General features: G+C 40.2%; 2 protein-coding genes and 1 non-coding gene across 8 annotated transcripts in view; 2 read left to right on the top strand and 1 right to left on the bottom strand.

Annotated features, from left to right (window-relative positions):
• Positions 1-1,451, bottom strand: part of ARMC1 (armadillo repeat containing 1) — a 33,103-nt gene extending 31,652 nt beyond the window's left edge. For both annotated transcript variants that reach the window (XM_056484626.1, XM_056484627.1), the window contains exon 1: positions 1,247-1,451. The gene's annotated coding sequence lies outside the window, so the exon portion shown is untranslated. The remainder of the gene's footprint in view (positions 1-1,246) is intronic.
• Positions 1,452-2,390: 939 nt separating this feature from the next.
• Positions 2,391-26,196, top strand: MTFR1 (mitochondrial fission regulator 1). Of its 5 annotated transcripts, none has more exons than XM_056482769.1 (8): positions 2,391-2,574; positions 8,791-8,933; positions 12,182-12,280; positions 17,498-17,616; positions 20,514-20,755; positions 22,521-22,767; positions 22,869-23,037; positions 24,613-26,196. In XM_056482769.1, the coding sequence occupies exons 2-8, from the start codon at positions 8,868-8,870 to the stop codon at positions 24,670-24,672; spliced, it is 1,002 nt and encodes a 333-aa protein (XP_056338744.1). In that variant the 5' UTR covers positions 2,391-2,574; positions 8,791-8,867; the 3' UTR covers positions 24,673-26,196. The 5 variants fall into 5 exon arrangements, with proteins under 5 accessions (XP_056338744.1, XP_056338743.1, XP_056338742.1 ...); XM_056482768.1 differs by lacking the exon at positions 2,391-2,574 and adding an exon at positions 2,583-2,603; XM_056482767.1 differs by lacking the exon at positions 2,391-2,574 and adding an exon at positions 2,623-2,903.
• TRNAV-AAC (transfer RNA valine (anticodon AAC)) lies at positions 14,778-14,850 on the top strand. The gene has a single exon. It is a non-coding gene; the product is annotated as a tRNA-Val (tRNA).
• Positions 26,197-26,978: the final 782 nt, after the last annotated feature.

Here is a 26,978-nt window from a genome sequence, read left to right as displayed (position 1 = left end):
AAGATATCAACTGGGAGATAGAGCAGCTCAATCAATACAAGTTTGTGTTTCCAAAGGGAAAAACTCCAAATTAAAACAAAAAAAAACCCAGCAAACAAAACCACCAAACAAATAAAGCCAAAGCAACTCTGTTGAGTATTATTATTTTCCATAGTACACAAAGGAACTTGTTACTCAAGACTTAAAAATCTAATCAGGTGTGGAGCTGATGCTAATCAAAGCCTCTGACTTCCAGGTCTGTGTCCCAAGCACCAGAGCATTCCTATAACTCTTTTCATCCTCATCACCTTTGGCCTTTTTCCTTACAATCCTCTGAAAAAACTCACCCACGAAATCGTTTTACCCCCTCCTATTCCATTAGACTACAATTATCTGAAGGGAGCTACATGAAAGATGGAGAGGGACATTTTACAAAGACATATAGTGATAGGACAAGGGGTAATGTCTTTAACCTGAAAGAGGGTAGGTTTGGATATTGAAAGAAATTGCTGTAAAAGTGGTGATGCATTGGAACAAGTTTCCCAGAGAAGTTGTGGATGCCTCATCCCTGGAAGTGCTCAAGGCCGGCTGGGATGGATGGAGGTCTGAGCAACCTGGTCTAGTGGAAAGTGTCCCTGCTCAGGGTAGGAGGTTAGAATTAGATGCTCTTCAAGGTCCCTTCCAACCCAAACCAGTGATTCTGTTATCCCCAGACTCTTCTCTATCTCTCCTAAGCCTCAACACCGGAGACAACTCTGAAATCCTCACCCTTCTCCACGACCTGCAACAATGAACTCCATCAAAACCAGCAACCCTGCCCTCTTCCCGGAGTTTTTTAATTAAAAACACTAGGCTGTCTTAAAAGTTATAATAAAATATCTAGAATTCAGGAGTCGGCAGAGTGGCGAGCCAGGTGCGAGATCCCGTCTCGTTTCCGTAGCTCTGAGACCAAAGCCTGACCCAGGCACCGCAGCCCTATCTCTCTACCGCTCTCCCCTCCGCTCTGTGCTCTCGTCGGGGCGCTGGAGAGGAACCTGCACAGCTCCGCTGCCAGCCCTCCCTAGGCGGCTGAGCCCTCAGCCCAGCTGGGAGCAGGCCCCGGGACTCAGTTCCCAGGCCCCGCGGTCGGCGGAGACTCGGCCCCGCAGCCAGCGGCGAACAGGAGCTCCGGGATGTAACTGGAAAGCGCGGGGAACCTCGGCCGCACACGCCTCCCCCTCACGGCCCTTCCCGGCGCGGCCTGTTCCCCTCCCCGGCAGGGCCGTACCGTCGCAGAAGCCGTCCCTGGGCGGGCTAGCAGCTCAGCCCCGCGCCCCCATGTCCCGCGGGGCGGGGCGGCCTGCGGAGAGCGGCGGGAGGAGCACGGCAAGGAGCTCGGGAAGAACCGCGGGAAGAGCACCGGGACGAGAGCGACCGCACCACCCACGGCAGCCCGCTCTGACCCGGCACGGCGCAACACCGCGCAGCGCGATTGGCGCGTACCGAGCGCCGCTCTCCCCCAATCGTAGGGTTCTTTGTTCCCGGGAGGGGCGCGGTGCACGCCGGGAGATGTAGTCCAAGGGCTGTAGTCCGGAAACACGCCCCTCTCGCAGCTCCATTTGTTTTGGATTTTTTTTTTTTTTTTCCTCCAAAGACGGCTATCACCAGAAGTTGAATTTACTGCTCAAATAAAGCGTAGCGTATACTGTAAAACAATCTAGTGTGAATCACACCTGATGCTTTATAGACAGAGTGCCTATCTCCTGGCTCGAAACCCGAAGCGGGTATCGCCCACCCCATGAGAGACTGACAATTAAATTTGGTTAAGTATAGAATCAAGGCATCGTTAAGGCTGAAAAAAAACCTCCAACAGCACCAGGTTCAACAGCTTGATGCTTTACGGTGATTTAGGGCCCCATCTCTTCCAAGTCGCTGAGGTTTTCCGTTTCCTCGTTCCTCCACGTCAGCTCCGCACATGATTTTGAATAATACTTGCAGAAGCGCAGCCGGCCCGGCAGTGACAGGGGAGGGCCGCTGCTGCTCCCCATCGCCTCAGAATCACGGAATCAGCGAGGCTGGAAAAGACCTCCGAGCTCATCGAGTCCAACCTATGAAGAGCACCTTCTCATCCAGACCAGGGCACCGAGAGCCACATCCAGCCTTTCTCAAACGCATCTGGGGACGGTGACTCCACCACCTCCCAGGGCAGCCCTCTCCAACGTTTAACCACCATTCGTTCTGTGAACGAATTCCTCCTGATGTCCAACCTGAACCTCCCCCGGCACAGCTTGAAGCTGTGTCCTTTATCGTGTTCGCTAGTTGCAGGGACATGAGCCCGGCACCCACACGGCCGCAGCACCCGGACCGACACCGCCCGTCCCGGCTGCGCTGCCGGCGCCCCGCCCCTATTGGCGGGTCCCGCTCACGTGACCGCGCGGGGGGCGGGGCGGCGCGCGCTGCCTGCTCGGCGCCTGCCGGGTAGCGCCTCACCCCCGCAGCGCGCGCCGCGTCCCGCCTCCCGCGCCCGTCGCCGCTGCTGCCATTGGCTGGGGCAGTGCCGAGCCGGCCGCCCATTGGCTGCCGCGGCAGGGTCGCGAGCGGCCGCGCGAGCAGCGGGTGAGGCAGCGCGGGGTCCGCGGCGGCGGGTGAGGCAAGGCAGGGGCGGCGGCGGTGGTGGCCGCGGTTCTCCCCTTCCCTCTGGGCAGCCCCTTCCCCCTCCTGGGGGGGATCGCCCATCACGGGCGAGGGGCGGTGAGGGAGGGGAGGCTTGCCTGAAACCAGGTACAGGCCGCTCGGGGCGGCCCCGCTCTCCCCGGGCAGGGCCGTCCCCTTTTTCGGGCCTGTGCCGGGCACGACCGTGGGAGCGCCTCGGGGTGCTGGGCCGAAGCTTTTGTTCCTGCGGGGGAACTGCTGTGCTGTGAAGGTGACAGGTGACGGGAAATAATGTAAATATAAGATCGTGTGGAGATAACATGGAGGGGTTTGAGGGAGGTTTTTAAAGGAGGCTTTAAAATAGAAAGTTGGCGTATAAGAGGAAAAATGAGCCCTGAGGGGCATGGTGGTTTTGTTTCTCTTTTCTGTAAACTTACACTGCTTGCTTTGTGCACCTTTAGTGATACTGCTGCTGTGCTCAGGTTCTTCTGTAGCGATCATAAATAAATAACTTGCTGGGTGCGTGTTTTCATTTTGTTTAACGAGCTGTTGAAATTCCAAATATTGAGGGTGAGTAGAGTCTGAATGCTGAAATCAATGGTAGTGCATTGATCCCTGCCTGACAGGGTCAGCAGTACTTCATTAATACTAACATGCTGTCCTCAGAGTGTTCTGCAGCTCTTGTGAAGGCAAGACTTACAAATATTAAATGAATAGAAATTGTGTCCTCTAATCCTCACTAGCTTTTACCTAGATGATAAAAATGAGGCAGCTGAGTTATCTTCACAGGTCTAAAAGTTCTGGTTACTTGTTGCTGAATGCAAATAATGTGCTTTGTATGGGTCAATAGCTAAAATATGATTGCTGTGTGTAGGAACTTTACACAGAGAGATATCTGCAGGAAAACTGGACATTTTAAATGGGTTTTTTTTTCAGACAAACACACCTTTTTGTTTTTAAGACTTAGGTGCTGTTGTCTCAAAGCTGTAGCAAAAAGACTGACATTCACAGCAGCTGGTGGGGAGATCTGTGTGTCTGGCAGGGAGGTGTAGGTGTTTGGTTGTGTCTCTATCATATAATGCCTTGTGGTCTGTAGGTGTTGAAGGGTTTCATTTACCTCTCAGTGGTATCATAGTGCACTGTGCAGGTGTAATCATTGCTGAGCAAAGGCTTTTGATTAAACTAGTGCTGAAACATGGATTTTTTCCCTGACCTTAGTTTGCAAGATAGCATGAATGAGATCTCATTAATACAGTTTTGCACGTTCAGGTAAATATGATGGGGCTACATTTTTAAGAAAGCTTTAGCAACTTCTGTTGCAAGTATATATGATTTTCAATTCCTGCTTTAAATTTCTTACCAGTACTAGCTTAAGATTATCCCTGTAGTATTCACTGCCTTTTATCTCTCTCTCCATATCTTTCCAAACAGGTGTTTCTATTAGTACTGAAGTGCTTCATTATTTGCAGCTTCCACACCAAAAAACAGAGTTCTGTTTCTGGCTATATGACCTCTTCCAAATGTGTATTTACTTATAGCTGGTCTGTGTCAGTTTGGGACAGAGTCTGGTCCTTTATCAAAAGATTCTTCCTGCCCATTTAGCTGTTGGGGTTTTTTTTGCTTTATCTTTCTTTATTACTTTTTAAATAATGTTTCCTTGTGGATGTAGTTTTATTAGATGAACTTGGGTCATGTGGCAGTCTAAAAGACTGAAGACATATGCTTATCCTAGTCCTTGCTAAAATAAGGAGGAGCCTGATCTTTTTGCATTTGATTTTTATGTGGTTGGTATTCCTTTGAACCCATGCTTCTTTGAAAATGTTATACTTCTTAATGTTATGCCTTTTCAATTTAGAGACTACACCTTTTATTTTTCAGATTTCATGCCTTGGTTTATTCTTTGTTAAGACTAATCTGCTCCATCAATCCCATTAAGTCGTTCTCTTTGGCGTTTGTATGGATCTTAAGTGAATGAGAGAAACCTTCAGTAAAAAATATGAATGTCATATTTCTTTTAAAGAGCAAGAACTCTGAAAGGGACCTGGATAAATGCAACATTTCAAAAACTCAGAAGAATTTCAGTTTGAAAGCAGTTGCATCTGATTTCTCTTTCTTTTAAGCTTTCATGTGTAGGACTCACTAAAAAGCCTGACAAAGGACTTCTGTTCATAATTACTGGATATTATGCCTTATGTGTACAGACTGCAGAGCTTCTATATTTATTTAATGAACTTCTTGTAATTTATAAGTGGTATTATCTCTCAGCTTTGTAGACTTGATATTTGATATGAGAGTATTGAGCAGAGCCTGCAGAAGTGGTTGGGAAAAGTAGGGGCAAACTCCAGGGGGCTTGGAAATGTTTATTTCCTCACTTCTAAACCAAGGAATTCCTTCATATTTCTGTATCAATAAGAAAGTTCTTCAGCATTGCTGATTTCTGGGTTTCATTGAAATGAACCCATGAAATTCCAACCCCTTCATGCTTTATGCAGTGAAATGTAATTCTTTGTAACTGCTCTTTGGATGTCTCAGTAATCTTGTCTATGGCTGCTGCTCATCCTTGTAATAATTTTGCTGAGGCAGAGCAGAAGGACCATTTTTAATGGCAGCATTACTATCACTCAGGGCTCTTCATTGTAGTAACTGAGTTATGGAAATTTTTGGGAATTAAACTATTTTTACTGTAGGTAGCAGCAAGAAGACAGAGGATAAATACCACAAAGATCAATATTTTGAAAGAGGTATTATTATGTTTACTAAAAGCAATAAACATTTAACTCCTGCTTCTGAAAATGGCATGTATACAAGAGTGCTAATTCTTTCATTCTTGCTGTCCAGCAGTTTCTTTTGGAATGAACCCTGTCTGTTCTTGGCACATAAACCAATTGTGAAATAGCTGAGTTTTGTGAGGAAAGGTATAGTGCAACATAGTCTGAAAAAAATAAGTATGAAGTTTGCCTGCAGATAATTCCATAAACTTGTAATCATATAAAAATATCAATCTTATATACTTAAAAGCATTTTTCTTTTAGATAATGGATTAGCTGGAAGTTCTTAAAATGTGATGGTTTTCCTTAGTGCCACAAACTAAGGAAGCTAATCCAGGAACTGGATGGTACTCTACTCTCTTACAGACTGATTTCAGTCACTTTCTTCTGCAAAAATAGACAGATCATTGACAAGAGCAAGGCATTTATGAGCCCAGTTTCAGGTACTTTAAGTATTTTGGCTACAGAGGAAATGATGACTTATAAAGTGTACTATAAATATTCATTTTACTGAAGTAGTTGTTTGGTTGAATGAATGCTCTTTTGTGTTCAGTCATCAGAGTCTTGGAACCTGGAATTCTAAAGGGTCACCTTAATATTTTAGGGCAGGATAAGTGTTTTGGACTATTTCCAATGCTTTGTGTCATCATGCTCCTTCTTTTATTCCTGGGTTTTTGAATCCCATTGAACAAGTTTCTGAAATTAATTATCAATATCTCAAAAATTGCTTTGACAAGTGTCTGAACTTTGCAAGGTGAAGTTCACTAGATACTGTTGTCCTGGATGCTTGTAGCTTCTCAGCTTTGTCTGTGATCTCCTTGCTAACACCTGCTTGTCTGATCTGTCATTGTCAGGTGAAAACACTGAATACTGATAATCCACAAAAATACTGACTAGCCACATCACACACTGCTCTCTTTCCTGTTACATCATGGTTTTCTCTCTTTTACTGCTGATATGTATAGGACTTTTTTATGCCTGTGATATGGAACCCATTTTGTAGCTTGCCTTTTTTAGCTTACTACTTCATATTTACACTATTCTGTCATCCTCATGTTGTGCTACTTTTTTTCTACACCTGGTTTTGTGCTTTTAGTTGGTTATCTTGTCAGTTTTTGTGTTGTTCTTTTACCTCTTTGCCTTTAAGTTTCTTAAATTCATGGAAACTTTCTAGACCTGCTCTGATTTCTTCGGAACAAGTTCTAACACTCACTTTTCACTTTGGTCCAAATTATTTCTGTTGTTAGACTCAGGCCTCTCATTTGATCAGAAACAAAATCATACATTTTCTTCTCTGCCTGAAAGAAAACATGACTGAATTCTTTTGAATCTATGTTCTGTCTGAAAGACAATGTATCAGGATACAGTCATTCCTTTTAGTCCTATTTCTTGCCTTTCTCATCCAGCCCTGTCTTTACAGTTGCTCAGCAATACTCTGAGCAACTGTACCTTTTTCTCTTCTGTTTGAATTTGTCTTGATACAGCTTTCATTTTTCTTCCTTTGATTTCCACACTGCTTGTTGAACAAGTCTGGACTTTGGAATGAGGTGGAGTATATCATATGTAATCACACCTTTGGAACAGGTTTCCACTTTTAAAGGAGCATTCCTCTCTCTTTTATGTCACTGCATGCTACAGTGCCAGATAGATGCCAAATTCAATGTGGGGCATTGTGTTCTTCCTGTTTAAAGAACACAGCACATGCAGTGAGAGCCAAGATCCATACAGTAGTTTGTGAAAGGGAAGAATAACATACCTAAAGGAATAATAGATTAGGTAGATGGTAATGCTTCTCTAATAGACTTCTCCAGCATACCATAAAGAAGACCATGACTTAATCATTTTTAACTTCTACTCATGGCTGCTTGGTAGCTAGCCCATTATTTTTCCCTATTGTTTTTCTATAGCAGTTGCAGTTTTCGTTATAATCTCCTGGTATAGATTAATAGTTTCTTCCAAGCTTAGTCACAAACAAAAGAAAATCCTGTGATGATGAGAAACTAATATCAACCGTTTTTTGAGCCTGTCTAAAAAAAGGTAACTGTAAGATTGTACTGTTTCTGCCAGGTTTCCACAAGAAGTACATAATTACTAAGAAACTGGAAACTGTTGAAAAGAATTTGTAATGGAAACAGTGACAGTTTAATTGTTGGGCTTGTGGGCACTTCCAAACAGCAGAACTTTTCCATCTCCTGACTTTCAAACTTCCCAAGTACCAGTTCCTTGCTGCTGCATTGCCTTAGTCATCACTGTCTGTATATGGAGTGGCTTAGGGAACATTGTTATTCATACCAGAAATGCATTGTTCAGGGTGGATCAACAGTGTTGTGTCCAGCCTGATACACAAAACAAATGTAAACCTGAATCTGTGGCTTCCTTTTCTGGTTTTGGTGGCATACACTTCTCAGCGGTGTCCAGGTTATGACTGGTGTAGAACACAGTTAAAGAAAAAGTACACTATTTTCACTGAGGAGAAATAAAACCATCATGAGTCAACTGAATGGAAGTGTATGTAAATAGACAGAATTTGAAATATGTCTAATTTTATAAGCTGCTTGAATATTTTCATGTCCTACATCTACAGTATTTCGTGTCATTTTCCTGCATTAGTCATTTTTCCACGTTTCCTTTCTCTCCTTAGTTGTAGAAAAAAGGAAGGAACAACAAAGCTGTCAGAGAATGTGAATCAAGAGAGGTGATCAGCTTTCTGCAGTCTGTTCCTGCATAGAAATGAGTTTTAGATATGGGTATGGCACTTCAATCTTAGTGCTAATCCCCATCTGCAGGCGTTCCATAGGGCGTGATGCTCACTTAGAGCTGTTGAACGCCATCATCTGTCCAAGCTCAAGTGAACAGTTGTTTCCCCAACTTTTTAATTGTTAACTTTACAACAGCTTGGATTTCTTTCCAGTACCTGAAGGAGACTACAAGAGAGCTGGAGAGGGACTTTTTGCAAGGGCATGTAGTGATAGGACAAGGGGCTTTAAAGTGAGACAGGATAGGTTTGGGTTAGATGTATACCACTGTGAGGGTCCTGATGCACAGAAACAGGTTGCCCAAACAAATTGTGGATGCCCCATTCCTGGAAGTTTTCATGGCCAGGCTGGATGGGGCCCTGTGCAACCTGATCTGGTGGAAGGTGTCCCTGCAGATGGCAGGAGGGTTGGAAGGAACTGGATGACTCTTAAGCTTCCTTCCAACTCAAACAATTCTATGATTGTCTAAAAATTCCACTAATAAAAAGTCATTGTTACCTGTATTAACACCTTCTGAACACCTTTGCTTTGCAGTATAAGGTACTGGTGACATCTAATATGTCTTGTACTTAAAGCTTGCTTTTTAGGAATGTAGCAGTTTACTTCTGTACATGTTCCACATCATGCATCTAAAATTCTTATGTGTCTCATTTCAGAACTACTATGGAACCTTGGCAGCCTTGTAAGTTTGGAAGGCTTAAATCCAAGTTTGAAAAGGCCTTTTCCAGTCCTGATGATTTGCTGGCTGAGGCACTTAATTAGGATGGCTTTTGAACAAATTGGATTGAACATGGAATCAGTAAGTGTTTCAAACTTACTTTATATTTTCAGAAAATAAAGTATAGAAACCATTTCATGTTTTTTTTGTTTGTGCTTATCTAGAACATTTGAGGTGTACTCAATACTGGGGTGATTCCGCATTGCTGAAAAGTCATCAAGTTTATGACTTGGACGCTGAAATATTGAGTAATAAATGTGTTAAAAGTACTATGCAGTTCCTTCTTGTTCTAATAAACTGTTTACTTTGTAAACTCTGCTTTTCATGCTGGACTTCCTTGTGTGTTTTGAAGCTGAAGGAGAATTTAATCTTACTTTTAACAGTGAGAAGAAAGAATCTTATTTCTTGTTCTTACCTTGGAGATACAAAAAGCCCCATGAAACTGAGATTATTATAATTGTGCTACATTTACCTCTTCTGTGCTATAGTTACCTCTTCTGGAGTGGTAACAGTGCATGAGAGCAATACAGCTGTATTCTTTACTGTGTAAACAGAGGAATAGGCCTGCATTGCTTTCCTCTTGGAGGAGACTATATACAGAGTTTTCTTTGAATGCTTAGCAGAGAGACAGAGAGCTGCTACACATCAACTGCTCTGTCACTGGGACCTTTAGGAAGCTATTTTAAGTATAAGTGTTGACCTCAGTGCAGTAATCCCGGTAAGTTTTTGAAATATTTTAATGTTTTAAGAATGGGGAAATCCTGAACAGCTATGTGCAGTATTTAGTCAGTATTATTGTGGTAGAACCTTTTATCAGTCTTGGGAATCTGTGGAGAGAAAATTGTTTATACAGTGTAAATTAAAATTGACAACAAGAATCTGTATTTTGGGATTTTATTTGAATTTTGATCTGAGGGTCCGTGTAACTTTAAGAATGTTGCATTATGTCACTGGTAATTCAGAAATTTCAGCCTAAATAGGGAGAGGAACAAGTTTTTAATCTGTTTCTCCCCATTCTCGGCTTGTATCAAGATTGTGAAAATGCAGTTACATTTCCAAGTGTCAGTTGTTCTGGACAACAGCAAAAGACTGATGCAATAGGAGCGTATGATTAAGTAGCATTTTGCAGACTTGTTCAGCCAGTGCTTCAAGTCAACAAGAAGTTGTGTGAACTTGGTTAGAGCAGTGCTGAGACCTTAGCTCAGCTGACCAGGGAGCTGACTTTACTTGCATCCCTTGTGGCACAGTTTGCATGCAGTTTTCTGAAAATAATGTCCTGGCATATCTTGTATTCCAAAACTGAGTCATTCAGCATTTTGGTGCACCAAGCCACTGCTGTTGAAGACCCCCAAGGGCATTTGGAAACCAAATATTTTTGAGTGCTAGTCAACACCTTGTTTGTGGTCTGAGCAATATCTAAACAAGTTTTGCTGCTTGTTTGAAATGCATTGCACTTGTGCTGGTAATAGAGAATGTAGTCTAGACTCTCTTGCTGTTGTAGAAGTACTTCTGCAACTAATTAAACCTTCCTTTGACTCGCATTATTTGTTCAAATGCTCCATCACTTTGAGACTCTTGCCAACAGTTCTGCTTTAATCAGAATCAGTTGTGAATAATGAGACTGTATTACTGTGGTGCTGTTTGTCTTGTTCTTAAAGGCCATTGATCTACCTGCTGTTTGCTCAGACATGTAAACAAACAATAAGGGGATAGGCACAAACGTGAGGTCTTTGTTGAGGCAACCGAAGTGCAGCATCAGTAGACTACTCTGCAGTGAAAAAATTGTGTTCAGCTTAGCAGTGTATTAAGCAAGAGAATGCATTTTTTATAAAATGGAAAAAAAACAGATAAGGATGAATTCATGGCAAAGGTGCAACCCTGTTGTAAAGAAGCAGCATAGCATATGTGCAGTGCACATTTATTTTGTCAAAATTTTTACATTCCAGTAAAGCCAGAGGGAGGAAGGAAGGATAGAAATTGGAAATAAGCAAACTGTTTGTGTGAAATTTGTGAAATAATCTGGGGATCAATACCATGGAACATAAATTTGCCTTTTTAATAGAACCATCAACATCTATGAGTAGTGATCTTTGCTTAGTGTATCAAAATATTCAGCTGTGTGTTATGCAATTCCCACAGCACTACTACAGTCATCATACAGGCAATATTGCCATTTGCAATCCAGAATAGCCTGGATTTTTCCTGTTTTCTTTGTTGGGCAACCTTCTACCGGGATGTCAAGTTTGCTTGAATCTGCGATCTTTTCAAAACTAAGGTCTGACTAGTAAATTAATATTTACAGCCATAATTAAACACTGACCAAGTTTATAAAGTTACTATACAACGTTCTTATTGTTTACTAACAATGCACCCTGTGTTAGAGTCTTCTCATTATTCTTTTTCTTGTTTGTCTTATTTTTGTTGCCTTTGCCTATGCTGAAATCTTTCCTTCTTCTCTCTGGGGCATTTGCTTCTGTTCTGGCTCATTTTTGTGGTTTTCTCCTAGGATTAAACTCCCATTTTATTTGCTTTTGATAAGGCTGTTCTAAGTACTAAATACAACAAAAAGAAGCAAATGTAATCCCTATTGAAACAACATAGAGGAAATGCATATTGCAGTAGAAAGAGTTATAATGAAGCCTGGTGTGTTGAGCTGCTATGGGCAGTTTTCTCTGGGTGAATCTATTTTTTTGGGGCAGGGGACAAAGTTCTTTTCTTAAAAAAAATTATCTTATTTTCTCCTTTTTACTTACCTTTGCTCTTCAGTTTCAGAGTAATATTTTCATATTTATTGTAGGTGATACTTATTTTCATTAAGAGTGATAGACACTATTCCTGTTTTAGAAAAGCTCTAAATTAAAAAAGAAAAAAGGTGTTTTGAGAAAATCATTAAAAATCCATAAAGTCACATAATTCTGAGTGGCTTTTCTTGAACCCCATAAAAAGAGATGTCTGACTGAATATAGGTTCTTTATTGTCTTGAAAATTTGAGTATTCTGTTTTTAAAGAGACTTTTGTTCCTGAAGTCTACTGCATTACCTGATTTATTGCTTTGACTTTAGACTTAATTTAAAGGCTGTCCTGACCTTAAGCAGCCCTAGCTATATTGTACTGTTGATGTATAATGTATTTGTGCCAATTTGGAGATAGAATGTAAGGAGTTCACTGGGACAGAATTCAGTGTGTAAATATTATATCCTACTCTAGCATTAAAGAAATTACTGAATACTTTCAGCAAAAGCATGGTATGGAAGAATAAGGGAGAACTATTACAATATGATACACAATCAATTCCGTTAACAGCTGGCTTCTTTATTCTTTCCATGCAGGTGCTTTGGTCAAGCAAGCCTTATGGTTCATCTCGAAGTATTGTAAGAAAAATTGGTTCTAACCTCTCTCTTATACAGTGTCCAAGAGTTCACTTTCAGGTAGGTGTTCTCAACAGTTCAGAATCTGTGTCTCATTATACTGATAAAGGGATTTGTGCATGACTAGAAGATTTGTTAAAGTAGAATATGATAAACTAGACATAGGAGAATTAGCCTACTTAAGTTCTCTCTGCTTCCAGTTCAGATTTTTTTCCAAATAAGAAAGTGGAAAAAAATACTCAGAGAAAAATGATTGAAACTTATTTTTATAAACCGTACTTTTAAGCTAGGCCTAAGAGGTATGTAAAGATGAACAGTATTAAAAATAGTTGGGAAAATAAACAACTTTATCAGAAATATAAAAAAAATAGCAACAAGATAGCGTGAGCACTCTGTCTGCTTTTGTTTAAAATACAAGACTAGCACTGTGTAGGTGAAAGGGTAGGGTAAAGAGCAAGTGTAGAAGCTTAAGGAAGAGAAAACCCATGCTTTCTATAAAGAGTCTTTCAGGAACAGATGGGAAAGTGGAAGCTGTTACACATAATCTCTTCAACTCTGGTGTTAGGGGTAGGGGGTGGGTATAGAATTGGAGAAATTTAGTGTTTGAAATTCAAGCTGAGAGAGGAATGTTTCGTGGGCTGAGCAAGGGCGGGTAGTGTAAAGATGAATGGAGAGAATCAGCTGCCACACTAAGATAAAGTAATTCCCACACTGCTAAATTTTTCAATGTTTAAATTAATTTCTTTGTCATAAATTAAATGTATGAACAATATTTAGACTTGAAATTACAGTGGCAAAACCAGATAGTTCAAATTACCATAGAAGCCTTATTGGTGTGCTAGTAAAAGTCATGCTAACATTTTGCTTCTCTTAAAAAATTACATTGAGAAAGCTGAGGGCAGACATCTCGCATTTCTAGTGGCTTGCTGGAAAAAAAAAAGAAATGTGGGGTTTTGTGTAGGTGAGGACAACAAGTGGCATGCTGGATTAAACTTTTGAATATACAATTAGTAGGTGTTTTGCCAGCAAGAGGGCTCCCTGTGCCTTAGGTTTGAAAGGTAGTGAAGTCCTCCTGTGTGTCTGATTTTCTGTACTGTAAAGACCATAGAAAGGAAGATGATGCTCATTTGCAGATAGTTAGCCTAACACTGACTTCTCTTAATATGGTACATTAAAGAACACATTTCTGGTTTGTGTTGTTCTATGATTCTGCAAGGAATGGTAAAATATATCTGGGGAATCTGTTCCTGATTATTTTTAATGTTTAAGCAAATAAATAAATAAATGCATAAATATGTTTTGGTCTGGATTCTGTTAAAATAAATATAATATTTGCCTTTTAGTCCTCTTTAAAAAGACATTTTTTCAGCTTTGTGTGTACACTAAGTATATGAGATGAAAGGAAAGACTCCTGAAAACAAAAGTACAGTTATGAGGGTTGATTTAATTATAAATAGGAATTTCAAAATTTGAAACACATTAAAATTTATATGGTTTGTGCGGACTCTAAACTATTTTAATAAATGAACTGCTGAACATGTTAAGTGTGTTGCTAACATCTGTTTTTTGTGTCTTTATCTCAGCATTAAGATTCTCTAGTGAAATTCAATACTGATCTTGTTCATTTTCATGCTGTTGCAACTGATGCTTTCCTATAGCTGTCTCTTCCTCTTTCTTTCTTGCCAGCTTTAGCTCTATTATGAAAGGACCATGAACTGAACCTTGCTGTAAGTCATTCTATTTATAAAATCAGATCAAATCTTCAAATCTTACTTGCATCATCTGAGGGTGCATGTATGTAATCAGTATGTCTAACCCCAGAGCAGCAGGCTTTCCACAGGTCTTCATTTTCCTTATGATATATGGATGAGACTCATTGAAAGAATATCTCTGTAATGTTCATACTTACCTTCTAGCATGCTTTTGTTCAGCTAGTCTGAAAAAAGAATAGTAGTCAAACATTTTGATGTTTGAGGTCTACTGGCTCTGTGGATCTTGCCATAGTCAACATTTAAATTAACAGCTAAATACTAAAATGCTGCTTACATAATCAGTGAGAGGTGGCAGAGCTTATGTACCTTATGTACTCTATATGGCATGAACAAATGAAAATAGTTCCTAGAGATCTTTTGTATGTCATATTTTTTAGATTTATATGTAGTCTTTAGGAGAAAATAAAATTCAACTTACCGGTATAGCCAAGGTATTCAACCAAACCTACGGCAGTGTCTCTCGAGATAGCATCCTTCAGCTACAGCATTTCAGTTTTAGTCCCATGCTTCTCCTGCCTGTCTGATGGATACCTGATAACTTAGTAGAAGTCTCCTAATAAGCTGGGGTGCATGTAGCAGTCATCTGAGTTTGCTGGGTTAATTTGAAAAATCACAGCAAGTTTGTCTTACTGGAAGTGTTTCCAAATGTTTAATACATAGCTGTATTAGTAGTTTGAAACAAGAGGTTCTGATTCTGTGCTCAAGTATAAAATGTCTGTTGTGCTTTGCACTTTGTGAAGCAAACAGCGGAGCAGGGAGCCTGCTGTGCGGTGCTGCCCCGCAGCGTTTCCGTAGTGTAGTGGTTATCACGTTCGCCTAACACGCGAAAGGTCCCCGGTTCGAAACCGGGCGGAAACACTGGCGAGGCTGCCCTTTTCTTTAGGGGGTGGACTCGGTGATTCTTTATGTCCCTTCCAGCTTGAGGTGCCAGAGCAGTACAGTGTCAGGAATCTTGATGCAGCCCTCGGGCATGTCTGTGTGTGCAGCTTACACACACATTAAGGCGAAAAGCCCGTGAAGGAAGAAGTGGGGGAAGCAACTACACAGTTTCTGGAGAAAGGAAAGCAGGCTACAGCACTGATTTGTTCAGTTCCTGCCATCCAGTAGTACTGGGTGTCTGTTTTCAGTACTCGGTTCCCCATTTTAGGTGCTGTCATAGCAGTTGTTCAGGTTTTTTTCTGCTGCAACTGACTGAAGGAATAAGGTAGTCACAGAGTTGTTCACAGGCAGGTGAAGGTTTTGAGAGGGTTTGAAGGTTTGGCTTTTCACCTTTAAATTAAAGTAAAAATCTTGTATTAATTTGAAATTCAAATTCCACTGCTGAGGAAGGCTTTGTTGTTTTTAGGAATAGAGAAAAGAAACATCTGTATATGGGATAACAAGCAGATTCTGTTTACATATAAATATGAATTAAAATTAAGGAGAAACTTGTATCACAATATAACAGAAGGCTTACTACTAAATCTTGGATTAGAAGTTATTTATCTCATGATGCAGGAATTCTGGCAGTGGTAAATATATTCATTACTGTTGATTTAGAAATTATTTTTGATTCAAGTATGTGTGGTGCCTTTATTTAAAAGTGGCTTCAATCTTTTAATGGTAATATTACTGCCAGAAAAATCTGTATCACCTACAAGAAGTGGCTAATGTATTATGGATTTTTAAAATTGCCATTAACATTAATACAAACGCTGTGGTCCTGAAAATTTGTATTCATTTTTAAAAAGAAAAATGCCAAGGAAACCTCAAACAGCAAAAATCCTAACATGCAATATAGTATTCTCTAGACTGCTTTAAAGAGAGGCAGACTGTAATGGTATTAGGCACAACTGTTAATGTGATAAACATATTACCATCTGTGCTGATGCTACCTGGAAAAAAAACCCTGTTGTTTCCAAATGATCTGATGGTGCCAATACACACTCCTGGGAGCTGTGATAAAGACTCTCATACAAGTGAGAGTGTGAGGTGAAGGCAACTAATCTCAATTTCTAAGGCTTTTTGAAACAACTCCTGGGGAAAAAAACAGCCCCAAGCCCACAACTTCTCTCTTCCTGAGACTTCTGTATCAGACTACTACTAGAATACGTGTGGATGTTCTGGAATGGTTTCACCTCATCCAGGCTGCAGTCCTACTATGGCATGTCTGCTACAAATTCAGATTAATGCTAACATTTCATAGTAGTTTGCTCTTACAGAGTGGGGTTGCCTTGAAAGCTGATCTAAGTGCTAATGGGCTGGATGCAGACTGTCCTCACAGACTGGCACCCACTGCCACCATCTTTGTCAGTATTCCCAGCTTCTTGGTCTCTGCTGGCCGCAGGCAGCACTTGAACCACTGGTACAACTCATGCAGATTTGGCTGTGGGTTTGTCTGTAGTGTTGGGTTAACAGCTGGACTCAATGATCTTAGAGGGCTTTCCCTGCCTTAACCATTCTGTGATTCTGTGGAATGCAGGCAAAACCTGGGGCAGGAACTCAAGGTGAAAGACTGAGCAGAACAAATTACTGAAAGTTGTTTTAGTAGCTTTTATCAGCTGAGATATTGAGCCCAGGCTGTTCAGGAGTCCAGTGGCTCTGAACACATGCCCTCATCTGACCTGGGGAAGCAGCCAGTATTTCAAAATAGATTTGAAACCATTTTGTTGAGTTGTGACTATGGAGCGAGTATTGATGGTCCAAACAATTTTTCAAATCACCATTCAGGTGACTTAACTGGAAATTGAAGAAAGGTTCCAGTCTCTTAAGCCTTGCTCACCTTTGGCTTCAAACAGCTGTAAAGCTAATGGCCAGAATCATGCCGGAAAATGGTCCATTTGTTTGGCATGTTGTAAATAAGATGGTTAGCACATAATGTATAATGTTGTGATTGCATCCTACCTCTCACTCAAAGTTTTTATGATTACTGAACTGGTAGAATTGGCTTTTTGCCTGGTTATGGGGTTGCTTTTCTTGTTTGCCTTTCCCCCTGTGCAATGTACGTACTTTTTGTACAGAAATTCAGAAGATGTAGGAAAAGGAGAACTTTAGCAGAATTTCACTTTAGAAGTAATACTAAGTCAGAACAAAATACTTAAGAAGTACTGGCAGCCTTAATGTCTTTTTTGACTACAGGTCATGAATAGAATTTAAAAACATACTATTTGAGTTAATATAGAAAAATAGTGTGAGAATGTTGATATTTGTTTGCCTTAAAGGTAACAATTTGCATTGGATTTTTAGTGTTCATTATCATCATGTGATGGTGTATGATGGTTATGTATGATGGTTAGCCATGAACTTCTGCAAAGTGTTCAGCAGAATGGATTGAATGGTTTGAAGTCAGTGAAATGGGTCTGGACTGAGCACAGGACAGAAATAAGTGTTTCAAGTCTACAGATATGTTTTGTGCATGTATGTATTAATAGTTACATGTAGCCTCAATAGAAGTATTGATAGCATAAATGTGACTTGGGCTGAGAGTATTGCCTCTAAAACCTTCAATCTTGCCTTCAAAATTTAGCTTACTTCTCATGTCACGGAAGGAAATAGTCCTGCTCAGCTCAGAGAAGATGCAGTGGCCTCCTTTGCTGATGTGGGATGGATTGCTGAAGAAGAAGGTGAAGTCTCTACAAGGCTCAGGTATGTTTTTGAAATCTTCTCTCTGAACTTCTGAGCTGAGAGGAAAAAGCCTCACTTCTCTCCAGTGAGAATCTACCGTGCATTGCAATTAACAGAGGACTTGAATGCTGGGGGAAGAGATAGAGGTAGGATCTGGAAAAGAGGTAGTAGAGGTTAGACTAATAGTATTATGATACCAAGACTAGTTGGAAAACATACAGGAGATGGGCATTATACAAGGAAGACTCTGGATTTTATTTATTTATGTATTGCAAAGAACTGCATACAATAGCTTCAAGCAATGAAAATGTTCTGGGCTATGGCACAGTTGCTAACAGCGATTTTCCATTCTCCTGAGATTGTCATTGCCATGGGGCAGTGAACTGTACAGCTTCCTCATTAGCAGCAATGGTCATTCTGGCAATCCAGTAAAATTGGCATGTTGTTTTTCACCTTTCTGGTTAAGGCTCCACAGTCTGCTAAGTACAGTGAAAAAATTGTGGTTTGTGTTTCACATCTTTAATCTTCATAACAAAAACTGGCAGGGAAGCATGTGAGCACCTGTGTCCAGAATGATGGCCCAAGGTATCTACACAGCACAGTCACTACATGAAACAGTTTGGCTGAAGGGATGAAGTTCTCTATTCCATCCTACTCAGGTTGCTGCTCAGAAACTATCCAGAAACAAAAGTACAACAGAGGAGGTTTTTCTTTTAAACAAATTAATCAGTGAGAGAAGGGCACAGATTGTTGGCTTCAGAGATTATAGGAGGATACTGTTCTTAATTTGAAAGCATAAAATAGGTTAGTAATGACCTAGATGCCCTCCAACATGACTTGCTACACTCATGAAGCTTTGCATAACAACCATTCTGGCACTGCCACATTGATTTCACAAACTCACAGGGGAGTCACAGAATCAGCACTTGCTTGGAAAACACTATTCCTGAAGTCTGTTTGATACAAAGGAAATTAACTGTCCGATACTACTTTTGTTTGCACAGAAGTGTTTTGTTTAAGGATTGAACTGTTAAGCTATTACATTTAATGGAGACAACAGGGAGAATGGCTCTTTGGTGCTTCAAAGAATCTATTATGAAAGATGTAGGACTGCATATTTGCTGAAGTGTCTGCATTTCAGCAAGGGAAGAGGGGAGCAGGGACAGATGGATGTGGGATGGGACTGAAATAATCCTGCAGATACGTAGTGACCTTAAGGCAAACAGCTTATGATGGAGCACGGGAAGTGAATTACTTAGCAAATACGAGTATTTCAGTGTGCACTGTTTATTATGTCTGTGCACAGTATTAGTGCTGGAGCTGGTATGCTTTAGGTGTTTTCCAGGCATTTGAAATTCTCTGTTTCGACAAGATCACATAGGTGTTACTGTTAAATATTTATCCACTGTAAAATTTAGTAAACAGTCTTGCAGACATAGGGGTTTTTTTTGTGAATACAGTTTTACAGAGGAAGCAACTAAATGACAAATCATTTTTCCTGCACCCATAGTCAGAGCAGTGGTGACAACTCAGGCATAATATTTTTCCATAGTGTTAGATTCCAATCAAGACATCTCCTTAAAACTCTATTACTGCTCTGAGCAGAAAATAGCTTTTGTTATTTAGCTGTTCTGCTCCTTTAAAGAGTTTCTGGAAGGCAGGTTTTTAAGGAGTGAAGTGACCACTGGCTCCTTCTTTCCACCTTACTTAAGGAGAGCAGGGAGGTGGTTGAATAGGAGCTATCCTATTCTCAGTTTTAGTTGCTCTCTATTCCTGTCTTCCTGTGTAGATAACACCTAAATTTCATTATCCATGATAATATTCAATTCTCCTCGATAAAATTTCTGCAAGTTGTGTTGACAGTTTTTGTCAGTGTCATAGAAGACTTAAATGTGTATCTAATCCTGGTTTGATGCAGTCAGAGCACAAGGCTTGTTCTAGCCTTAAATCTTGGCTCTTGCTTTAGGTCTAGCACAGCTGCAGATCTAACATGGTGAGCACCCTGTAGCTTAATCCTCGCATCCAGAGTGATGGGGCACTTGTGCTGAGTTAGTCTAGAACCATTCTACCAATTTCAAAAAGTCCTTTTCCTAGGCCCTGTTCTCAATTCTAGTATTTAAATAAACAATGGAATCCTGGCATGCCTGAGAAGTTTAGGGAGTGACATAAAGGAGGATTGAGGAGTTAAGTATGTGGCTATATTTTATGTTCTAAATTTTATGATAATCTGTTGTCATCAGTCCTTATCAATTCTACTTACTGAATCATAGAACAACTTGAATTGGAAGGGACCTTTAAAAGCCTATCTGAAATTTTCTTCTGTATAGTGCTAATTATTGTGTTAGAAAACTGGGTATGAGACCCTTTTCCATCAACTGAGAATCAGTATCTGCATCACTAAGTTGTTTCATGTACTCCATATATTTCAATGCTGCTAAAATTGGGGATTGCACTTTAAATAATCCAAACAGTACAAAAAAATAATCCTGTGGAATGAAGAAACTCTTTTTTCTTCAAAGCAATCAACTGCAAATGGCTATTTGCTTCCCATGGGGGAAAATGGTAGCATTTAAGGTAAGAAAAATCTTAATTCAAATAAAGCATACAATAGGTTTGAGGCAGAAAAATTGTTTGGGATAAGGGAAAATGTATTCCTTTTTTTTAATTTTATTTTGCTGAAATCAAGGATTCTACAAAATACTCTCTGGGGGAAGAAAAGAAACACAGCTCATGGTACAAACAGAAGGGATGCGAAGCTCTTACTTACTTTAAACTATTGAAGGTCTTCATGGAAGTGATTTGTATAAAGACAGTTTTGAAGTCAGGTCTTCAAGTCATACCACTGATTTGTACATAACATTGGTTTAGTTTTTTTCTATTTCAAAACGTCAAAATATGTTGCAATATTTTTGTCACAGGTCAGAAGTTCGGTCAAAAGCAGCCCAGCCTCTTGCAGGCGAAGCACATCATTTCAGGAAGTCCCCACACAGACAGACATCCTTGCAAAGCCCATCAGGAGAGGAACCAGTGCCCAGGAGTGCAGTGATGGCAAATGAAGAAGCCCTGCAGAAGATCAGTGCCCTAGAAAATGAACTGGCCTCTTTAAGAGCACAAATAGCCAAAATTGTAACCTTGCAAGAACAGCAGAACTTGGCAACAGGTATTAAATTTGCTGTACCCTCAGCAAAAAATACTTAATGAATGTGTCCCTTTTCTAATTAATACTGTGGTAATTGTTTTTTGTGAGATACTGCAACACCAAGCACCTCTCCATATTGTTTTGGTTGGTTTGGCACAATAACCAAGGGGTACAGAATAGGTCTTGAAGACAAGTGACTTGCCAGATTTTCTGTATTTTTTAGTATTCCTAAAGTCTTCATGTTTGTCTGTAAATCTGCCAGAGTTCTGAATCTGTGAATGAGTAAAGAAGTATTAAACAGCTTTCAGAGCAAAGCTCATGATAAACATGATGGCTTAAACCAAACTAAAAGAATGTAACTTAATTACTGACACTGAAGTCTTTCCATTCAGTAACGAAATAGGCTCTCTGATATCATTAAGTATTCATACAAGATGCTAATTATGCTTTTGGAATATGTAATATACATCTCAAGTAACAGAAAAGGCAATTAATTGTTTACTGCAATCATCTCTGGGACCAGACACATTGTCCATATGGAACCAAAAGTGGTGCACTGTTTCTGATAGTAAACAGAATAATTCTTTTCCTGAATTTCTTTCTCCTCTTTGCATCACCTCTGACTCCTTTCAGTCTTAATTCTTCGAAGATTAGCAGGAGATGGCCCTTGTTGGCTGCCAATGACAGGCATTTGGTTGTCACTCTTTCCTAAGGTCACCTAACAAGTACAGCTTTGCCTATGTTTGTGTATAAAGTCATACTCTGATTTTTCAGATGCTCCTTTCGCTGTTAACTGATACGAGTTTCTTTATTTTTCCTGTACTGCTCATATTCAAAACTATGAAATAGTTTTAAGGATCACCTGGTTTCACTCTTTAATTTTAGTTATGGGGGAGAGGATGGGGGCATGTGGAATAATTATAAACTTATTTTTAATTTTTACCTCTGTTTATTAGTGAAATTAAATTTTTATTTTATTATCTTTATCTCCCTCTTCTGGTAGAATGTGGTAATGACGCTGTGTTTGCCCGCAGGTACCTGGAGTAGACTCTTCTGTTTTATTTCTATAAATATCTTTACACACTTCATACTCCAAGCCTCAAAACTCTGGTTTGATCTGATTTTTCTCATTTTTTAAAAGGTGCAATTAAACAGGTTTCTTCATATATTTGTCAGGTTATTACTGATACTAAGTTTATAACACCAATTTTTATCTAATGTATACATGGAACTTTAAATCAATACTATTATGAGAATCTCTATAATTAGAGACAGATGAGTAGCTGGCCTAAAAATCCTCAACCTCGGACAGCTGGAATAAGATTCAATTTAAGCACTGTTTGAGCTTTGAAATTTACATTTAAAAATCTTGATGGTAATTTCTTATTTGTGGTGGCAAGTAGGAAGAAACAATCTCCTGTAGCAGATTGTGACTTCCAGCTCAGTCACTGCCTCTGAGAAGAAAGGGAAATACTCGTAACATTAGGGCAGAACATAACTAAAATATGTCATGGCATCCATCCCACTGCAGTAAAGACACAAATGCACCTAGAATTAGGACTGGAATTTCAAAGGATGCTTCTAACTTTTCCAGAAGGATTCTCATGTGGCTTTTTAGCCGAGTCTGCTTAGGTGGTTTAGGAATGAAGAAGTTACACGACAATCTAAAGGTGGCAGAGGGGACACAATTGAAGTTACTTCAGTGATTTTCTAACCTGAATGTGACACTTCATGTGACACATGAAGTTATAAGTAAACTGACTTGTAATGCATGTTTTATTTGTAGTTGGGCAAAACCCACTTGCTTCAGCTGCTGTCCCCGTTCCACCACCACCGCCTCCTCCTCTGCCTCCACCCCCTCCCTCAGGTCTGGATCAGAGAAAGTCTGCAATTGATCTCATTAAAGAGAGGAAAAACAAAAAAATGAACGCTGGCCAGAATGTGGTGGAAAATGGGCCGAAGAAGCCTGAAGTACCAAACATGCTAGAAATCCTAAAAGACATGAACAGCGTGAAACTACGCTCGGTGAAAAGGTAATAAATGTCAATGTACCAAGATTGGCATTAATGATTTGTTTTCATGACTCAAAACTGTTTCAGGGTGAGACAGATGCTGATGCTATTTTCTTTTCTAGATCCTCAGAAAGTATAAAATCTAAAGTGTCTCAGCCTGCAGATCCTGCAACATTAATAGCAGAAGCTCTCAAAAAGAAATTTGCGTATCGATACCGAAATGATAGCCAAGGTGAAACAGAAAAAGTGATTCCAAAGGCTGAAACCAAGACACAGACTGAGGTAGTGCTGGTGAGTATTGTGGTTCTGGACATATCTGGGACTAAATTATAGTTGTGCAAACCAACCTACACCTTTCTGCTAACATATGTAGATGTTATACAGGTTGGCATCTCATTTGTTAGGTCCACAAACCCTGTCAAGGACTGCTGATATGCCAGGACTTGTGGCAATCGTGTTCTTAGTGGCAAGTCTTAGGACTGTGTTCTGTCTAGGCCCTAGCTTTAAAAAGTCCTGTTACAGTTTTGTTATTTTTTTAAAACAAAAATGTTTTCTATTGTCACAAGCATCTGATATTCAGAAAACCATTGCTAAGGGCTCACATCGAATCCAGTCTGAACTGAGTTTGCCTGTTACTACCAACCTTAACCATTCTGCTGCTGAAGGTGAAACTTTGAAGCAAGATCCTGAAATATATGAGATATTCCTAGGAATCTGGAAAATAAATTGTTCAGAATGTCTGCTGGATCTTGGTTCTTTGGTGTAGGGAGTTTATTCTAATAATTGGAAATGCTGAGTATATGAAAGCAGTTTCTTTATAGTATGAGAATGTTAAAATGAAATTGTATTTAAAGTCCACCTCCTGGCACAAGTCATTAATGGCTTCTAGTTTATTTCAGATGGATTTGAATTTAGTTTTTAAGCAGTGAACATTCAAAATACAAGTCTCTATAAATGTACACTTAAAACCAGCCTGGTATAGATCATTTCTGTTTGTCAGCAATCCTTGAAGCCTTGTGTTATGGAACCAGGAAGGAAGAGTAAAAGCGAGGGGTTTTTTTTCATTTGTGCAACTGAAAAAATGCACGTAACAGTCCAAAAGCTGGCTCTGCTCTGAATTAAGTTTTAAGGAAAATAACATTTCCATGCCACAAATTCCAGGACTTTTGAGTACTTCAGCTAATTAATGTTGCTTTACTCGCCTTTTGGCCTCTAAAAGTATATTTCTGTAATGCTCAGGGTGTTCTTCTCAACTAAAAGGCTAGATGTTTCCCAAGAATTAATCTCATTTCCTCAGCATCTCTGGTGTATTAAGGAAAAGAACAAGGGTTGCCAATGTTTATTCACACAGGGTTTTTTAATTACTTTCTAGTTTGGAATTTACAGTCCACCTTTTGAGGTAAAGGATCGTCAAGTCCTCCAGAGCTAAGAAAATAGAAGGTTTTCATTAAATGCTAGAATGTTGATCCATAATGAGCTAATAAAATCTGTCCAGCAGTTACTTAGCAGTTAGACCAGATTTGCATGACAGTTTTGAAAAGGACTTGCACAGAAGCACTGTTAAACTGCTGCTGGTGCAGTTTTTTGTCAAGGTGCAACAATAACTGGGTCTATCTCCTTATTTTACTGTGGTGGAGCAAACTGCCCCCAGCCCTGCTCCAGCAGGATGTTGGCTCCCTCCTCTGAGCAATTTCAGCTGTTGCTAGCACAAGTTTCCCTTTTCTTTGTGACATCCACATGCAGAGAAGCGGGGTGATAAAATAAATTATTTCTGCCCCAAGTTTTGCTTTTATTGCTTGGATAGATTGTAGTTCAACAAGGATTCTGTTGAAAGCAATCTGAACATATTTCTGGTTTTCTTTCCAGTTTGGACCACACATGCTGAAGTCTACAGGAAAAATGAAGACTTTAATTGAAAAATCTTAGTGTTAAAATTATTCTGCAAAAGACTGTTAAGCTGCTTTTTATAAAATATTTTTATGTTGCAAATAGCACTAGTACTGAGAGGTTTCTTTTTTACATCACAGAAAGACCTAATGTGAAATGTAGAAATGAGGCACTAAACATGTTTGTATGTATGTGATCTATTAAAGGGAATAAATTGGATCATTATCCTCAGGTATTAATTTTGTATTCAAGCTTGGCTTTCCACTCAGATTTATGTGATGGGTTTAGTTTATTAACACTAAGTTATATATACAACATATACAACATTTTCTGTGCATAACTGACCAGCTTAAAAATTTGTGTACATGTTATTAATGATAGTAATATACCCTTAAGTTAATACCAGTTTTATGTGAGGTCTACCTGTAATTTGCACTACAGTGTATAATTTGATACTGAAATCTTCATGTTGAAGTCTTTCTTTTAAATTTAACTGTAGCAAACTTTTAGCCCAAAGAAAACCTGGAGGCACTTTGCTTCTTACTTAAACAAAGTGAAAACTTGAACCTGCTGCAGAGGTCACCTAAATTTTACATAGTAGTACAGTTTTGTGCAGGGATATTGTTTGTTTCACATTAGCTTGCAAGGGTAAGAGAGTAAAACCTGCTTGCATCATCCTGTGGCCATTATAAAGGGTAAAATCATGCTGTGGGAGCCTCTGTAAAAAGGTAGAGTCGTGGGAATTTGAAATAGTCAGTAGATAGCAGCAGATTGAAATAATAAAGAGTACGTGTTATTAGCATGAAGTGCTGTAGATGAGAAAACGAAGGCACGAAGTACTGTGGGGTGCAAGTTGCCAAAAGCAGCTCATCTCTTCTGCTCTCAGAGATGCTCATGGACACCTTCTCCCCAGCCTGGCTCCCTGGGTCTGTTTCTGGCAGATGGGGCTTGCACAAGCCCTTTGCAGGGAAGAGGTGGGATAAGCTGTTGCCCATAACCCATAACCTCATGTCTCCAGCCACAGGTGTAGAAAGGCTCAAGCTGAACGTACAAGTCGGGGTGAAAAAATCTGTCAAGGTGCACTCTGAAACAAAGCCATGGGTTCCTCAGACCATGGATGAGCATTGAAAAAGCTGAGCCCTGGGTATTTTTGGTGCTCTAAGCTGATCCTGGCTACTGGGACAAGTACAAGTGCCTCTAGGAGCTTCTGTTTCCTAGGAAAACACACAAGCAGCACTTCTTTGAATAAAGACAGCTGAATGGCTCTGACAAGGTTACTGAAGATAGGGAAGCTTTGCTGCTTATAACTGGAATGTTGGTTGTACATGGAGGAGCTGTGATTCCTAGTGTGGAACTTGAAATGGTGTTAATACACACACAATGTAACCTCCTTCCAAAGTGCTCTGCCATCAGTCCTACTGATTGGTCATTCAATCCTTCTGTTTTTTTAAGTGCCTTTAAAACACCTTTGTGAAAGTTAACTTTGGTTTTAAGTTTTGTATTTTATGCTCTATTGCCACTATATAAAATTAAAAGCAGATAAAATAAACATGGCATATCTGATTTGTGGTACTCTACAACTGCTAGCAGGCACAATAATGTAAGTTTCCATTCTGTTACAGTGACTATAAATCAGTGTGGTGACAACTCCTTGCATCTCTCCAGGGTGGTTTGCTTACCTTGCTGTGCAGCAGGAGTAACAGCAGGGTTGGCTGTCAAACAGCCCCGCACTGTGCATTCAGGTGCATGCTGGTTAAACAAACAGAAAGGTTCTCAGGAACCAGTGAGCAGTTTATGCCTCACCACAGCAATAGCACAACAGCCTCTCCATCCCCTGGTACACTCAGTTCCTCTGGCAGTCCAGTTAAATCACGGACTTGTAAAATTCAGGATGTCACTATTAAACCAGGCTAAAGCATGAGAATAGCCCACACCAGACACTGCCCATCTGAACTGGGGGATGCAGCACCAGAAATTAGGTGAGCTTTAGCAGTGATGTAAAGTTACTGCAAAAGAAATGTCATCTGTGCAAGAAAATAAAATCTCAAAGTTGCCATTAGATAATTAATCTTATACTGTACCTTAATTTGTATCTTTTTACTTGAAATTACACACAGTGCCACTGCCCACCAAAAAACTCAGGTGCTCAAACTAAGGTGGCCCATGGAGGCTGGGCAGGGTCCTTGGAGGTAACCAGAGGCCTGTTTGTGTCTCTGTGCACAGAACAGTGCTGGGAGCTGACCTGTGAATCAAACAGCAGGTGTTGGGCTCCAGGGGCTGTTAGTGGCCCTGGGCTCTGGGTCCTGTGCCTGGCAGGTGTGGACTCTCAGCTCGCACGTGAAATC

The sequence above is a fragment of the Oenanthe melanoleuca genome, chromosome 2 (genome assembly GCF_029582105.1).
Source record: "Oenanthe melanoleuca isolate GR-GAL-2019-014 chromosome 2, OMel1.0, whole genome shotgun sequence".
NCBI lineage: Eukaryota > Metazoa > Chordata > Aves > Passeriformes > Muscicapidae > Oenanthe > Oenanthe melanoleuca.
The sequence above is the reverse complement of the archived record's forward strand: the minus strand, read 5'-3'. Positions and strand labels throughout refer to the sequence as shown.